Raw genomic sequence first — 16,870 nt, 5'->3', positions numbered from 1 at the left:
ATAAAAGCTGTGGAAAAAATCATATTACATAATTTTTTTATGAATGTAAGGCCTTGATCAGATGAACGAGTGTAAACTTGGATATGAAAAACAGCAGTTTTTCACGTCCGAGTCACACCCGTGCAGGACCTGTTTTCATGGATCCCTCATAGACTTTAGACATGACCTATTTTTTCATGGGCCCTTCACATGGTCCGTTAAAACAACGGCCGTGTGAACAGCCCCATAGAAATGCATGCAGCCGTGTGGTGGATGTTTAAAAAAGCATACGTCACATGGACTACATATACGTTCATCTGAATAAGCCCTAAGAGTGTTTTTCTACAAGGACAAATATATTTTACCTTGAACTAAAGGTTCTACTTTGACTTCTGATACCTTTTTTTTTGTGTGTTTAAGAAATGACATTAAAAAAAAACTTCCTCACATAGACAGTTGCACTTCCTAGTGCAGCTCTTATTAAAATTTAGATTTGGGGAAAACGCCCTCAAACTCTTCACCTTGAGCATTGTTAGGTTTGGAAAAACATCACTAGGACCAATAATGGCACGAACAAAAACACATTGTGACAGATTTACTAATACTGTCTAAGATTTAGACCACGTAAACTTAGACAAGGCAGTCAGAATATGCACCAAATGTATCATAGTGGTGCAAGCTGCATGATAAATTTGATGAATCTTGCTAGACCTGTTAGACACAATTCTCTTTCCTATACCACCTCTTAGTTGGCTTAGTCTACAGCATGGTGGTTTTCCACTAGACCATATCCCATGTTCCTATGAGACACCCCTCCTCCTTGTCGAGCACAGCACAAAGAGTATAGTAAATAATAAATCTGCCCCATCGGGGCAGATGTATCAGAACTTCTGCAAAGGAAAAGTGGAGTAGTTGCCCATTGAAACCAATCCGTTTGCTGCTTTAATTTGTTGAATGGCCTTTGAAAAAGAGATGTGAAATCTGATTGGTTGCCATGGGAAACTTCTCCACTTATCCTTTACATCAGTTATGATACATCGCGTCCCTTGTGTGTAGAGAACTTATTATTCTCCTATCGCCAAGCAAACATTTAAGTTTTTATCAACCAAAAGAAAAAAAAACATGAAATTCTGACCTAAGCGCTTTGTGTAAATCCTGTCTCATGTAAAATACAACATTATTTCAAAGAATTGTCATTGTCTTCTTGATCCTTGGCATTACTGTAGTGTATATAATCAGCATGAGACAAAATCAGGATATGGCAGTCCTTGGCATATGTATTTACATTAGTCATCCATTGAATGTTCAACTGTTTCTCCTTCTCCACAAGGTTGAACTCAAAATGGGTTGATTGAACAGTGTCAATGTCGCCTTTGGTGTGTTGGCTTTTGCCTAATGCCCCTTCCCCTACTTCATTACATTGTAGATAACCAGGTGATGCCTCCTGAAGTCAAAGCAGATGACATATATACATAGCAGTAGGTCCCCCTGTTAGCTGCTACACCGGAGCGGTAAATGTCATATGAAAAATTCCTAAAGGTTAAAGGGTTTCTTTTTTATTTATTTTTTAGTTTTGAAGCCGTTTGGAGAGCTGAAATCCGGAGATGAAACAGACTTTCAGCGTTTTCCACCAATAATACTTCCCACAGAATACTGCGACACATTGCAAGGTTCAATGGAGCAACTTACTAAAGGCCTTGAGACTGGAATTGTCCTCATTCAATTTGAGGTTTATTAATTTTTTTATTTGAAATATTTTTTTATTTAGTTATAATTGATCAATTATTTTCACCTAAACAAATCAGAGAAATTATTTCTTGTTGTAATTTATGCAAATCATGTGTGGATCTCTTGAAGATGTATGTGACATCCATAACACAGATAGTTAAATATGGGTACAATACGCTTGTCTCAATGTTGCCTAAGGATGTGGCTTTTGCAAACTGATACATATCTAAAGGCAAACTAGATGTCAATTCTACCTGTATTTCCATTTGCTGCTTTTTCTGGTATGACCCGGGGGTCAGAGACAACTCCCCTTGCTATTTATTTAATATTTTACCCTTGGGCTTCAGGTTTTGTTATTGTTTAACAATCCTGCACAGTCTGCTGCCAGTGCCCACAGCCCACTATGCCGGGAAAAAGGGCTTGCAAGGCCCCATTCACACGAGTGTAAATAACATCCGTGTTCTGCGCATGGAAATCACACGCAGCACATGGACCCATTGATTTCAATGGGGCCATTCACACATGCGTGAGTTTTCACGCAACGAGAGTCCACTGCGTGAATCTCACTGCATGTCCTATATTGGCGTGTTTTCACACACCTACGCGCCCATTGAAGTCTATGGGTGCGTGAAAACCACGCACTGCACATGAATGCACATCCGTGTGCGATGCGTAATTTGCGCATCAATTCAATTGAAAATAAAAATGTAAAAAAAGCACACTGATGCATAACACAACACACACGGACCAGATTCGCACGCGTTTTTCACGCGCGTGAATCTGATACGCTCGTGTGAATGGAGCCTAAAACTGGTACAATAATTTAATATTACAGGGTAACTGTCCCGATTGAAACTGTAAATGCGGTAAACCAGAGCAAATATATAAATTAGATGGTGATGAATTCTGCTTTTGACACACAACAGAACTACAGTTATCCCTCAAAATACAATATTAATTTGTTCCGTGATGACCATAGTAGCTTGAGAATATTGTAACCTGAGGCCATAAATCTATCGAAAACTAGAAATTGGTTCAGAAGCCTCCAAAAGATGATAAAAAAATAAAAACAAAAAAGTAGAAAACTAGCCCTTACATGTAACTGGACGTTGCAGGAAGCTGGTGTGTCACGTTCTATGTTGGAGCCCCCCTAGTTGGTGCAACTAGACAGCCAATCGGTATGCCCACATCGCCCACTGATTGGCTCTACCTGCTCCCAATGTCATGGGCTGATTTACAAGACTTTTACTAGTGAAATACCCACACCGATTGGCTGAACCTTCGTGACAATTGCATGTGGGGTAGATCAGAACTGCATGTAGCATTGTAAGTTGAGTATTATTTCAAGCCGCAATGATCCAGAAAAGACAATTGTAAGTTGCAAATATTGTAACCTGAGGCCATTGTAACTTGAGAAACCACTGTAATAAAATCCCATAGAACTACATTGGCTGCACTACATTTATAGCCCCTCAAACTCTTTTCTGTATTAAAATAATATTATTGATTGTCTGAAGAGAAATACAATTGCACATAGCTTATTTTAACTACGCATGTTTTATCATTTCTGTAATCTGTACATTCTGTAAAATTTAATTCTGTTCTCATTCATGTTTTAAAGCAATTATATCGGAAGAAACCAGGGCTTGCTATTACTTGTGCAAAGACTGGTCAAAATATGGATAAAAACCGATATAAAGATGTCTTACCTTGTGAGTATGTTTATTGAATTTTACCACTTTATCTAAAAAAAAGTACAAAACCATACAATGAATCCAGTGTCAATAATTCTGCAGATACCTTTGTCATGATAGAATACCCTGTTTTGCACACATGAATATGTTAAATCATTTCTATAGAATTTGTAGTTCCAAATGGATTGTGCCAACTGTACAGCTCCTGTCCATATGTCACTTCAGGGACTGTTAATGTCAAAGACGGGACACCCCCTGCTTGGATTCCTCCTGTATTCTTCAGAGCAGAGTAGCTCTTGCTCTGGTGGATTCCACACACTTAAATGGGCACCATACAATACTACAGTTTCCCTCGCTCCCAGCTTCTTTTGACATTTGTTTATTAGAGGTTTCAACAGCTGCACTCGTAGAGACTGGACGGCATGATTTAGACGAGGGGTTGACTACTTGTGGTATACAGTAAACCTCATTTTTGTGATAAATATGATTCATTTGTTTCCCCTCGTTCTTATAGTTGGGGAACAAAAGGGTACGTCTACATGTGTTTGTTTAATGTGTTTTTTTCTTACAGTTTTCTGTGATTTTTTCCAAAACTGTACCGAATATCACATAAAAACCTGCATGTGTGAATGTATCCTCCTAAATCATATATCGATGAATTTTGGAAATTGTTGGTTTTCGTTACGTAAAGCTTCAGGTTTTTTTGCGGAAACAATTAGCGTAGTCGAAACTTTACTGAATGGAAACAAACAGAACCAACTGCAACGGAAGCATTACAATTGAAATTAATTGTAATGCAAACGGAAGCTATGGTTTCCATTCATCGGTTCCTACGACGGAAGAGTCAAACCGAACCGATGAACTGAAGCCTGACGCTGATGTGAACACAGCCTAATACATTTCATTTTGTTTATTAGACAGCATAAATAAAATGTTTAGTAGCTCATTGAGGATTTTATATTTTATTTTCTAACATGCAGATGACACAACACGAGTACTATTACAGGGAAATGAAGACTATATAAATGCAAGTTATGTGAATGTAAGTAAATACAATATGTTGAAACTGCTCTGCATATTTGACTGTAAAAAATAAATTACATTCTACTAAAAAAAGAAACCCCTTCTTTAAATAAAAAAAGATTTCAGCAATGTCTGTGGGTAAATGTCAGGGTCGAGGGATGAGGTAAAACTCCCCCTTCACATTCTGACGCCCAAATAATTATATTACTGAAAATAAGTTTAGTATTTTCTTTTGTGTTTTTTTACTATTGAAAAACTTCTACAAGTCTCTATTCATTGGCATAAGCTCCCTAAAGTGGCAGCTGCAGGCAGTCAGAATGCTATATCAAAGTGGGGGGGGGGGGGAGAAAATTTTGCGTTATTTGGTCTTACCCCTTGTCACTACCTTAAATATGTAAACCACACCATCACAAGAAGGAAACTAATAGTAGAACATAGAAACACCTCCATCACAGGGTCAAGGACAGGCTTCGCTTTGCCAGTCAGGGACAACAGTATTCTACTACTATACAAGCACCAATACAAATCTTTTATACTGTGATAACATACCAGTTCTACACTGGCGCTCTGCAGAGTATTATCACGCTGCAGGCTATACAATAGAATAGACGCAGTTACAGGCAGAATACATGACAATTAAAGAGGACCATTTCTGACATGTCTATTTTAGTAAATACGTGTATTACCGAGGAAATAACAATTCTGGAGCACATTTTCCTAAAACTATGCAGTGTTCTGTTACTCTGTTATTTCTCCTGGAAATATATGAATAAATTGACAAAAAGGTGGTACCATTTTACTTGTCAAAGGGACAAGTCCCTACACACACTCACAGTGTCTAATCATCGCTAACAGTATCAGACTGTTTAGGGACACATACTATTGGCGAGAAGAATGCACTCAGTTGTCAATGATGGGCTTGGGCTACGCAGAGACTTTTTGTAGCACTATTCATTGATTTAACTATCGAGTGACAGCTGCAGACCACAAGATTGCTTGCAGCTCAAGGTATTGTTTTGTACTGCAGCTGTAGTTCTATAGGTAAATTCAGTTAAAGAAGCACTCCACTTTATTTTTTTTATTGCACCCTCCATTTGTACATTGGTGTTTCAGTGGGGTGCTGTGTGTAGAAATACTTACCGATCCCCGCATCTTGTCTTTTTTCTGGTCCAGCGCCGCTCACCTGATTTGTTCATTCTGACATGGTCTGGAATCGCTGCTGTTCAGAAAACCGGAAGTAAGGCTCTCAATGCATTCCTATGAAGCCCTGTTCTGGCTCCCATAGGAATGCATTGAGAGCCTGAGTTCCGGTTTATTCAAAAGCACAGTGACTTCAGACAAGTCAGAGGGAAGATCACGTGAGCGGCGCTGGACCCGAAAAAGACAAGATGCAGGGATCGCTTTTGCACAAAGCAACCCACTGAAACACCAATTTACAAATGGAGGGTGCAATAAAAAAAATAAAGTGGAGTGCTCCTTTAAGTTGTGTCACAAAAGTATCCATGTAGCCCAGGCATTATACTCACATTTCTAGGAGGAATAACAGAGAAACGTCACAACACAGAGTTCTAAGTAAAGATGCTGCAGAATTATTATCTCATAGGGAATGCAAGGTTTTGCTATAACAAACTTGTCAGGAGAGGTAACAGATCCTCTATAAATTCTTTGACTCACAGGTGACATCTATTTCCTTTTCTTCTCCATCCGGCCAAGGCAACATGACGACTCGTCCTGATGTTTGCAGAGTTTTCTGCCCAGACATCTTTGGCCCCTCACTTTTGCAGCCATCCCAAGTCTATGTAGCAATTCAAATAAATTCACACACCAGATCCATTAATTAAGTCAGACCCCAGACCCCAAATTAAATCCGACCTCAGACCAGACCCCCAAATTAAATTAGGCCCTAGACCAGATCATGTATATATATTATGACCAGAGATCGGATGCCAGAGACCAGACCCACTGATGTATGCCTCCTGGCTACTCTTCAGCTGCCGCCACCACAGACATGGTCCTAGACGTTGTGTACACTGGTGGACAGTGTCAGGACACAGAGCGAAAGCTCCCGGCTCTGAAAAAGAGCCCGGAAGTGAGGAAGGTAAGTATTGTCAGAATTCGCCGTTATCTATTGGATAAATCCAATAAAAACAATTGCAACAGGGCTCAATTGGAGGGAGGTGATTGCACACCCACCCCCCCCCCCCCTTTAAATCAAGCTCTGACTTGATGTCTATGCAGGGGACTTGGAGCATTGTGTCAGAAAAACGCTTCTATCTCTATAAAGATATATTACGAACATTAATCTGAATAGAATATTGGACCTAAAAACAATATATCAGAGTGTGGACATTCACTTTAAAGGGGTTTTCCAGTTTTAAGAAATTGATGGCATATCCTCAGGATAGGTCATCAATATCTGATCGGTTGGCTTCCGACTCACGGCACCCCCCGCCGATCATCTGATTTGAAGAGGCCGTGGCGCTCGTACGAGCACTACTTTGCCGTTATTCCTTACCTGCTTGTACTGTTATTCGCCGACACACGGTTTAGAGTATTACAGCCTTCTCCCATTCACTTCAATGCCGGTAGTTGGACCCCCACCGATCTGATATTAATGGTCTATCCTGAGGCTGGGCCATCAATTTCTTATGAATGGGCAACTCCTTTAAAGTTATGATATCTCACAAGGTGTTTTCTATAATAGTCTTCATAAGGACATCTGTTTTTATTGAGCAGATATATGAAATTTAAGCGTTATAATGAGGTATGCAAATAGGCTTAAAGGTACATGTTTGAAGCACTGTGTATTTTGGATGCTAGCCATTGGAAAAGTGTGTATTTTGTGTTCATTCCTCACCAGAAGAGTATCTGTATTCTCTACGGTACACTGCAAATATTTTTTGTTTTTACGGACAGCCATTACTTGCTTACTTTTCCTTTGACATAGCTGTATTTGGGCTTAATTTTTGTGGGATAACTTGTATTTTTTTTAGTGGTACCCTTTTGAAGTTAGCGTTTATTTTTTATAATTTTTTTTTTGAGGGGGTGGATGTATTTACTGTGGGATCTCGGCTTTCAGTTACAGACGACTGTTGTTGGTGATGGATACGCCTAGTAGTAGTACTAGGACACATGGCTCATAAACATTGGGAAATTTATTAAGACTGGCGAGTGAAATCTACGACAGCTATCTGGATTTCCGCTATAATTTACGCCAATAAATGCATCAAACTGTGGGTGGTCATGCCCCTTTCCACTAAGCCCTGTCAACTTTTTAGAAATGTGAGAAGGCCGACAGAGACGTTCCAAAAATAGACAATTTTTGCGACGTTTGAGCTGTTTGCGACTTTTCTACTCCGTAAAAAAGTTGATCATTTCTACCCATTGTGTGCTGTTGACTGATGACTATCTCTTTATACAGCGGCTACTATCCCTCAACTGTGAAGAGGGTAGGAGGTGGCTGAGGGAATGCGCTCCTCGTGAATGCACCAGACCGATAGCAATTAATTTGTTTACAGAACATTGTTTTTGTGTCGCTTGTACTGTTAGGGTCTCGGTCACGTGGTCGTATTACAGCTCTATTTTTCACAGAGCCATAATAGGTCACTCACATTTTGCTGTTCCTTTTTCGACATGTAAAATTACTGAAATAAGGGGTAGTTTGTATTATTTCCTAAAGGTCTGTTCAATGGAGTATTCAATGTACTGGTTTTTTTAAAAATTTTGTTATAAGTGCATTTACAGGAAAAAAAAAATGTTTGGTCCTTATGTCTAAAAGCTTTTGCAGACAAGAACTGGTGGTGTTGCCTGCAGCAACCAATCTGATTACTACTTTCATTTTTGGCATGCTTTAAAAAAAATAGAAACTGAAGTATGATTGGTTGCTATGAGCAACGTCTCCAGTTCTTGTTTGTTCTAGTTTTTGTACATGAGGCCCTATATCTTGTAACTAAAGTTTCCTTTTCCTTTTGCAGATGGAAATTCCACCATCTAATATTATAAACAGATATATTGCAACTCAAGGCCCACTTCCTCATACGTGTGCACATTTCTGGCAGATGGTTTGGGACAACAGGTTAACACATATCATCATGTTAACAACATTAACAGAACGAGGAAGGGTAGGGCTTTAATTTAATGTCTTAGGATTGTAAAAATGCTTTTTCTTCTCACTAAAGATAATGTACCAGGGCACAGCCAATGATTCACTGTGACTAAAAATGTTATTCCGGTATATTAAAATCGCCTTATAAAAACTTCCACACAAATGATCAGTTCAAAGATTTGCAGGATAAGGTATGATGTATTTTATACACTTTTTGTAAACACATTATTTCTACCAGCGATATATACTGTATTTGTGTCAGCATGTTTTGTACCTTTCCTGCAAATGTTCAAATTTGGGATTACCTGATGGTGTGTGAAAAAGCAGCAACTACAGGGGAATGGAGTGACCTGATGGCCGTGGGTTAGAGAATCCGGACCCGCTGCTAACAGATAATCCTCACGCTACTTTGGTTTTAATAGGTGTTTTTTCTGTAATATATGGTTTGAAAATATTTTTCTTAAATAATTGCAGTAATAATTCAAAAAGTCTGCTGAGTTCCCCTTATCTATTATTATATTTTATTTAAGTAAATATTCAATATAAGGGGCAATTCCTTTTTTTTTTTTTTGTAAATTCTTTATTTTTTGTATTAAAGGATTCATGGGGAAGGGGTACAGAAAGGAAAAGGGATGGGTGAGTTAGTACCACATTAACATATTTTGTTAAGCATATTCAGCCTAGGAGAAGTAGCTGACTAATACAAATAACGAGTGACTATCTAGTTAGATTATTTGTAATTGAAGAGTAGGTATATTAAAGAAGCTCTGTCACCAGATTATCAAATCCCTATCTCCTATTGAATGTGATGGGCGCTGCAATGTAGATAACAGCAAAGTTTTTAGTTTTTTTTAAAACTATCATTTTTGCCCAAGTTATGAGCAATTTTATATTTATGCAAATGAGCTTTTCAATGGACAACTGGGCGTGTTTTCTCGTTTTACCAACTGGGCGTGTATCGTGTTTTTATCAACTGGGCGTTGTGAATAGAATTGTATGACGCTGACAAATCGGCATCATACACTTCTCATCGTTCCCACCCAGCTTCTTTCACTGCAGACACAGCGTGACGTCACCCACAGGTCCTTCAACCTTGTCGTCGGACAAAGAAGATACATCGGCTCCAGGCGTCCAAAAGGTTAATATGCTCATCTCTAGGGAGATTACTAAGCTTACCTGCACATGGTGATGATGCTGCAAATTCAACTATACCCTCTGACGCCTGGAGCTGATGTGTCTTCTCTCTTCCGACATCAAGGTTGAAGGACCTGTGGGTGACGTCATCATTCGCAGCCAGCTTCTTTCACTGCAGACACACAGCGTGACATCACCCACAGGTCCTTCAACCTTGACGTCGGAAGAGAGAAGACACATCAGCTCCAGGCGTCAGAGGGTATAGTTGAATTTGCAGCATCATCACCATGTGCAGGTGAGCATAGTAAACTCCCTAGAGACGAGCATTTTAACCTTTTGGACACCTGGAGCCGATGTATCTTCTTTGTCCGACGACAAGGTTGAAGGACCTGTGGGTGACGTCACGCTGAGTCTGCAGTGAAAGAAGCTGGGTGGGAACGATGAGAAGTGTATGACGCTGATTTGTCAGCATCATACACTTCTATTCACAACGGCCAGTTGGTAAAAACACAATACACGCCCAGTTGGTAAAAACACAATACACGCCCAGTTGGTAAAACGAGAAAACACGCCCAGTTGTCCATTGAAAAGCTCATTTGCATAAATATAAAATTGCTGTTATCTACATTGCAGCGCCGATCACATGCAATAGGAGATAGGGATTTGATAATCTGGTGACAGAGCCTCTTTAAGTTATGCTTGCACAAGGTCTCGAAGGTATCTGCTTATTGCCCTGATATGGAGACTGTAGTTACTTATGTTGTGATATTAATTCATTGAGTTTGTGAGTAGATATGGTTCTATTTCATTTGAGCCATAAAATGTAGACCAGTCGTTCCAGATAGAAATATATTTATCGTATTGTAGGTTCCTAGACCATTTGTTTTTTTCAAAGGATTGAATGAGATTGATCTCTTTTAACCATTCCAGAGTTGTAGAAGGATTTGTGTCTTTCCAATGTCTGGCTATTAGAGTTTTCGCTGCATTTAAGAGGTGTGGTATAATGGATTTTGAGTTAATATGTTGATGAGTAATATCTAGATAGAGTAATAGCAGTTCTGGTGTAAGGGTGATAGGTTTCCTACTATATTTATTTAAGATTTATTAAATAGTTTGCCAAAAACAGGACATTACACAGCATTTAAACCATATATGTAACATGGTACCTTTTTCTTTATTACATCTCCAACATGTAGGTGATTGATTTTGGTCTATTTATGTAATAATTCCGGGTTTTATACCATCTTGCTATGATTTTATAATGGAGTCCCTGGATTCTTGAAGAAACTGAGAAAGAGTGGGAATTGCTTAGAATCCGTTTAGATTGTTCTGACGTAAAGGAGGTGTTCAAATCATTTTCCCATTTCAATAAGTATGATGGGAATGCCTGTGGTGCTATAAGAGATTTATATAATTTTGCTATTTGGCCTTTGACTGGTCTGTTTTGAGATTTTAGTAGATTAACTAACTAGCTTTCTCTGATTTAAATCCGTAATGTCCGGGAGGAAAGGTTTGATGGATCCTAGTATAATCTCAACTTCTTGAGAGATTAATTTTATGTTCTCCAAAATAGGTATCGATTTCAGATCTGGAATGATATCATTGTTTGCAATGAGGTGGCTAACCGATAGCTTCGCTAAGCCTTTATCTCTGGTTAGTTTTTGTTTTAGAGATCTGAATCTGTTCGGTATAAGGAATGAAAAGGGTGTGGCATCACAAATCTTTGGTAGGAGATTGTATTTTTTATTGAGTCTATGCCAAATTCTTAGCGTGTTATTAGGGTATTTACAACTGATTTATATTGAAATTTATTATGTGGAGTGGTCCAGATGTAGTTCTCCAGATTTTTATCCAGCTTAACCCCTTCCCTCTTTAGCCACTTTTGACCTTCCTGACCGAGCCTCATTTTTCAAATCTGACATGTGTCACTTTATGTGGTAATAACTCCGGAGTGCTTTCACCTATCCAAGCGATTCTGAGATTGTTTTCTCGTGACACATTGGACTTTATGTTACTGGCAAAATTTGCTCGATATGTTCAGTATTTAATTGTGAAAAACACCAAAATTTAGCGAAAAATTGCAAAAATTAGCATTTTTCTCAATTTAAATGTATCTGCTTGTAAGACAGGCAGTTATACCACCCAAAATTGTTTCTAATTAACATCACCCATATGTCTACTTTAGATTGGCATCGTTTTTTGAACATCCTTTTATTTTTCTATGACCTCACAAGGCTTAGAACTTTAGCAGCAATTTCTCACATTTTCAAGAAAATTTCAAAAGGCCATTTTTTCAGGGGCCAGTTCAGTTGTGAAGTGGCTTTGAGGGCCTTATATATTAGAAACCCCCAAAAAGTCACCCCATTTTAAAAACTTCACCCCTCAAAGTATTCAAAACAGCATTTAGAAAATGTCTTAACCCTTTACACATGTCACAGGAATTAAAGCAATGTAGAGGTGAATTTTACAAATTTCATATTTTTTTGCAGAAATAAATTTTTAGTACAATTTTTTTTATAACACAGAAGGTTTTACCAGAGAAATGCAACTCAATATTTGTTGCCCAGTTTCTGCAGTTTTAGGAAATATCCCACATGTGGCCGTAGCGTGCTACTGGAATGAAGCACCGGCCTCAGAAGCAAAGGAGCACCTAGTGGATTTTGGGGCCTTATTTTTGTTAGAATAAATTTTAGGCACCATGTCAGGTTTGAAGGGCTCTTGCGGTGCCAAAACAGTCAAAATCCCCCAAAAGTGACCCCATCTGGGAAACTACACACCTCAAGGAAATTATCTAGGGGTGTAGTGAGCATTTTGACCGCACAGCTTTTTTACAGAAATTATTAGAAGTAGGCCGTGAAAATTAAAATCAACATTTCTTCAAAGAAAATGTAGGTTTAGCGATTTTTTTTCTCATTTTCACAAAGACTAAAGGAGAAAAAGCACCGTAAAATTTGTAAAGCAATTTCTCCCGAGTAAAACAATACCCCACATGTGGTAATAACCGGTTGTTTGGAGACACGGCGAGGCTGAGAAGGGAAAGAGCGCTATTTGGCTTTTGGAGCTCAAGTTTAGCAGGAATGGTTTGTGGAGGCCATGTCACATTTACAAAGCCCCTGAGGGGACAAAACAGTGGAAACCCCCCACAAGTGACCCCATTTCGGAAACTACGCCCATTGAGGAAATTATCTAGGGGTATAGTGAGCGTTTTGACCCAACAGGTTTTTTGCATAAATTATTGGAAATAGGCCCTGAAAATGACAATCTAAATTTTTTCAAAGAAAATGTAGGTTTAGCTAATTTTTTCTCATTTCCACAAGGACTGAAGGAGAAAAAGCACCGTAAAATTTGTAAACCAATCTCTCCCGAGTAAAACAATGCCCCACATGTGGTAATAAACGGTTGTTTGGAGACACGGCAGGGCTGAGAAGGGAAAGAGCGCTATTTGGCTTTTGGAGCTCAAGTTTAGCAGGAATGGTTTGCGGAGGCCAGGTCACATTTACGAAGTCCCTGAGGGGATAAAACAGTGGAAACCCCCCACAAGTGACCCCATTTTGGAGACTACACCCATTGAGGAAATTATCTAGGGGTATAGTGAGCTCTTTGACCCCACAGGTTTTTTGCAGAAATTATTGGAAGTAGGCCCTGAAAATAAAAATCAACATTTTTTCAAAGAAAATGTAGGTTTAGCTTATTTTTACTCATTTCCACAAGGACTGAAGGAGAAAAAGCACCACAAAATTTGTAAAGCAATTTCTCCCGAGTAAAACAATGCCCCACATGTGGTAATAAACGGCTGTTTGGAGACACGGCTTGGCTTAGAAGGGAAAGAGCGCTATTTGGCTTTTGGAGATCACATTGAGCAGGAATGGTTTGCGGCGGCCATGTCACATTTGCAAAGCCCCTGAGGGGAAAAAACAATGAAAACGCCCAAAAAGTGACACCATTTAGGAAACTACACCTCTTGAGGAATTCATCTAGGGGTGTAGTGAGCATTTTGACCCCACAGATGTTTCATAGAATTTATTAGAATTGGGCAGTGAAAATAAAAACAATCCTTTTTCTTCAATAAGACGTAGCTTTAGCGCAAATTTTTTCATTTTCGCAACAAATAAAGGAAAAAAAGAACCCAACATTTGTAAAGCAATTTCTACCGAGTACGGCAATACCCCATATGTGGTCATAAACTGCTGTTTGGGCACACGGCAGGGCTCAGAAGGGAAGGACCGCCATTTGGAGTGCAGATGTTTCTGGATTGGTTTCTGGGCGCCTGTGGGCCCAAAACAGTGGAAACCCCCCAGAAGTGACCCCATTTTGGAAACTACACCCCTCAATGCTTTTACCTACGGGTGTAGTGAGCATGTTAACCCTGCAGGTGTTTTGTAGAAATTAGTGTGAACTCGATGTTGCAGAGTGAAAATGGGATTTTTTCCACAGATATGTGGACAATATGTGGTGCCCAGCTTGTGCCACCATAACGAGACAGCTCTCTAATTATTATGCTGGGTTTCCTGGTTTTAGAAACACCCTACATGTGGCCCTAATCTCTTGCCTGGACAGTCGACCAGGCTTAGGAGTGAAAGGGTACCATGTAAAATTGAGGCCTAATTTGGCGATTTACAAAGTATTGGTTCACAACTGCAGAGGCTCAGATGTGAAATAATAAAAATAAACCCCTGGGAAGTGACCCCACTATGGAAACTGCACCCCTCAAGGCATTTATTAAGGGGTGTAGTGAGCATTTTCACCCCACAGATCTTTTCCATAAATGAATGCGCTGTGGATGGTGCAAATTAAAAATTTATATTTTTCCCTAGATATGCCATTCAGTGGCAAATATGTCGTGCCCAGCTTATGCCACTGGAGACACACACCCCAAAAATTGCTAAAAGGGTTCTCCCGGGTATGACGATGCCATATATGTGGAAGGAAACTGCTGTTTGGGCACGCTGTAGGGTTCAGATGGGAGGAAATGCCATTTGGCTTTTGGAGCGTGGATTTTGCTTGGTAGTAGTTTTGTTTGGAGTCTTACTGGTGTTTCCGTTTATAATGTAGGGCATATGTAAGCCGGGCGGAGTATATAAGGGGCATAGTCAGGTGGTATAATAACGGGGTAAAAAAAACCAATAAAATAATCCATAGATGTGTGTTACGCTGTGAGGCAATCCTTTCCGCACAGGCCGGTGTCGCACTGATAAATGGTGTCATTTCTTATCCCCCTTTTGGTCCACACTCCGCGCCTTTGTAGTTTGGGGAATTTTGCTGTGAAGTGTTGTCCTGGTATAATACGGGCACCGTCGCTTCCAGCGGATATGTTTGGGCCCTCCCTTTCCTGGTTCCCTAATTTTAGGTCCTTGAAAAATCGCCTCTTCAAACAGAAGAAATGTTCCCCTCGGGCACAACTGCATATTTTTTTATTTCCTGACTTATTGGAGCCATAACTAATTTTATTTTTCATAGACGTAGCGGTATGAGGGCTGGTTTGTTGCGGGACGAGCTGTAGCGATTATTGGTACCATTTTGGGGTACATGCGACTTTTTGATCACCTTTTATCCTATTTTTTGGGATGCCAGGTAAACAAAAAAACGCAATTCTGGCACAGCTTTTTTCGTTTTTTTTTATACAGCGTTCACCATGCGTTATAAACTACATGTTAACTTTATTCTGCGGGTCAGTACGATTCCGGCGATACCGAATTTATAGAACTTTTTCATGTTTTACAACTTTTTGCACAATAAAATTACTTTTGTAAAAAGAATGTATTTTTTCTGTCGCCAAGTTGTGAGAACCATAACTTTTTAATTTTTTTGTCGACGGAGGTGTATGAGGGCTTGTTTTTTGCGGGACGAGCTATAGTTTTTATAGGTACCATTTTTGGATACGTGCGACTTTTTGATCACTTTTTATTCTAATATTTGTAGGGCAAAGTGACCAAAAAACAGAAACTCTGGTAACGTTTTTTACGGGTTTTTTTACGCTGTTCACTGCGTGCAATAAATAATATAATATTTTGATACCTCCGGTCGTTACGGTCGTGGCGATACCAAATACATATGGTTTATTATTATTTTTCAATAATAAAGGACTTGATAAGAGTAAAAGGGGGATTGTGTTTTATTTGATTACTTGAAACTTTTACGGTTTTCAAACTTTTATTTTGTGCACTTTTTTTTACACTTTTTTATACTTTTTTTTACACTTTTCTTCAAGTCCCACTAGGGGACTTGAAGTTCCAACGGTCAGATTTTTTTTTTTCTAATACATTGCACTACCTATGTAGTGCAATGTATTAGATCTGTCAGTCATTCACTGACAGCAAGCCGATTAGGCTTCGCCTCCCGGCGGGGCCTAAATCGGCTTCCGTAATGGCAGAGCAGGAGACCATTGTGTCTCCTGTTGCCATAACAGCAGTCGCCAGTCCCGATTGCCTGTCAGGGCTGGCGATCTGCTAGTAACCGCTACGATGCAGCAATCGCTTTCGATTGCTGCATCGAAGGGGTTAATGGCAGGGATCGGAGCTAGCTCCGGTTCCTGCCGTTACAGGTGGATGTCAGCTGTACAGTACAGCTGACTTCCACCGCTGATGACGCCGGATCAGCTCCTGACCCGGCGCCATCTTGCCGACAGCTACGGAAGCCGATCAGGCTCCGCCGCCGGGCGGATCTTGACCGGCTTCGGTGCTAGGCAGACCGGGAGGCCAGTATTAGGCCTCCGGTTGCCATTGCAGCCACCGGAACCCCGGCAATTTCATTACTGGGGTTCCGATGAGCTGCAAACACCTTAAGTGCAGCGATCGCGTTTGAGCGCTGCACTTAAGGGGTTAATGGCGGGGATCGAAGCTAATTTCGGTCCCCGCCGTTACAGCCGGATGTCAGCTGTAAGATACAGCTGAGATCCGGTGATGATGGGACCGGCTCAGCTTCTGAGCCGGTCCCAAACATTTGGCGTACATGTACGGCAAGATGCGGGAAGTCAGTACTTTCCATGACGTACATGTACGGCAAATGTCGGGAAGGGGTTAACATCAATTGTGGGGAAAATGTTTAAGGGGCTATTGAGGTTCTATATACAGAATTATGTGACAATAAATAGTATTATAAGTGACAGCCAGCACGGTTTTACAAAGGACAGAAGCTGTCAAACCAACCTGATTTGTTTTTATGAAGAGGTAAGCAGAAGCCTAGACAGAGGGGCCGCTGTGGATATAGT

At 40.0% G+C, this 16,870-nt stretch overlaps 1 protein-coding gene across 1 annotated transcript in view; it reads left to right on the top strand.

The window, feature by feature from the left end:
• PTPN3 (protein tyrosine phosphatase non-receptor type 3) overlaps positions 1-16,870 on the top strand; it is a 282,946-nt gene that overhangs the window by 239,405 nt on the left and 26,671 nt on the right. Inside the window, exons 20-23 of the mRNA XM_075826850.1 lie at positions 1,551-1,708; positions 3,329-3,419; positions 4,382-4,443; positions 8,399-8,545. Coding sequence (XP_075682965.1) covers positions 1,551-1,708; positions 3,329-3,419; positions 4,382-4,443; positions 8,399-8,545 — 458 coding nt within the window. The remainder of the gene's footprint in view (positions 1-1,550; positions 1,709-3,328; positions 3,420-4,381; positions 4,444-8,398; positions 8,546-16,870) is intronic.

Source organism: Rhinoderma darwinii, chromosome 5, assembly GCF_050947455.1.
Source record: "Rhinoderma darwinii isolate aRhiDar2 chromosome 5, aRhiDar2.hap1, whole genome shotgun sequence".
NCBI classification, from domain to species: domain Eukaryota; kingdom Metazoa; phylum Chordata; class Amphibia; order Anura; family Rhinodermatidae; genus Rhinoderma; species Rhinoderma darwinii.
The sequence above is the reverse complement of the archived record's forward strand: the minus strand, read 5'-3'. Positions and strand labels throughout refer to the sequence as shown.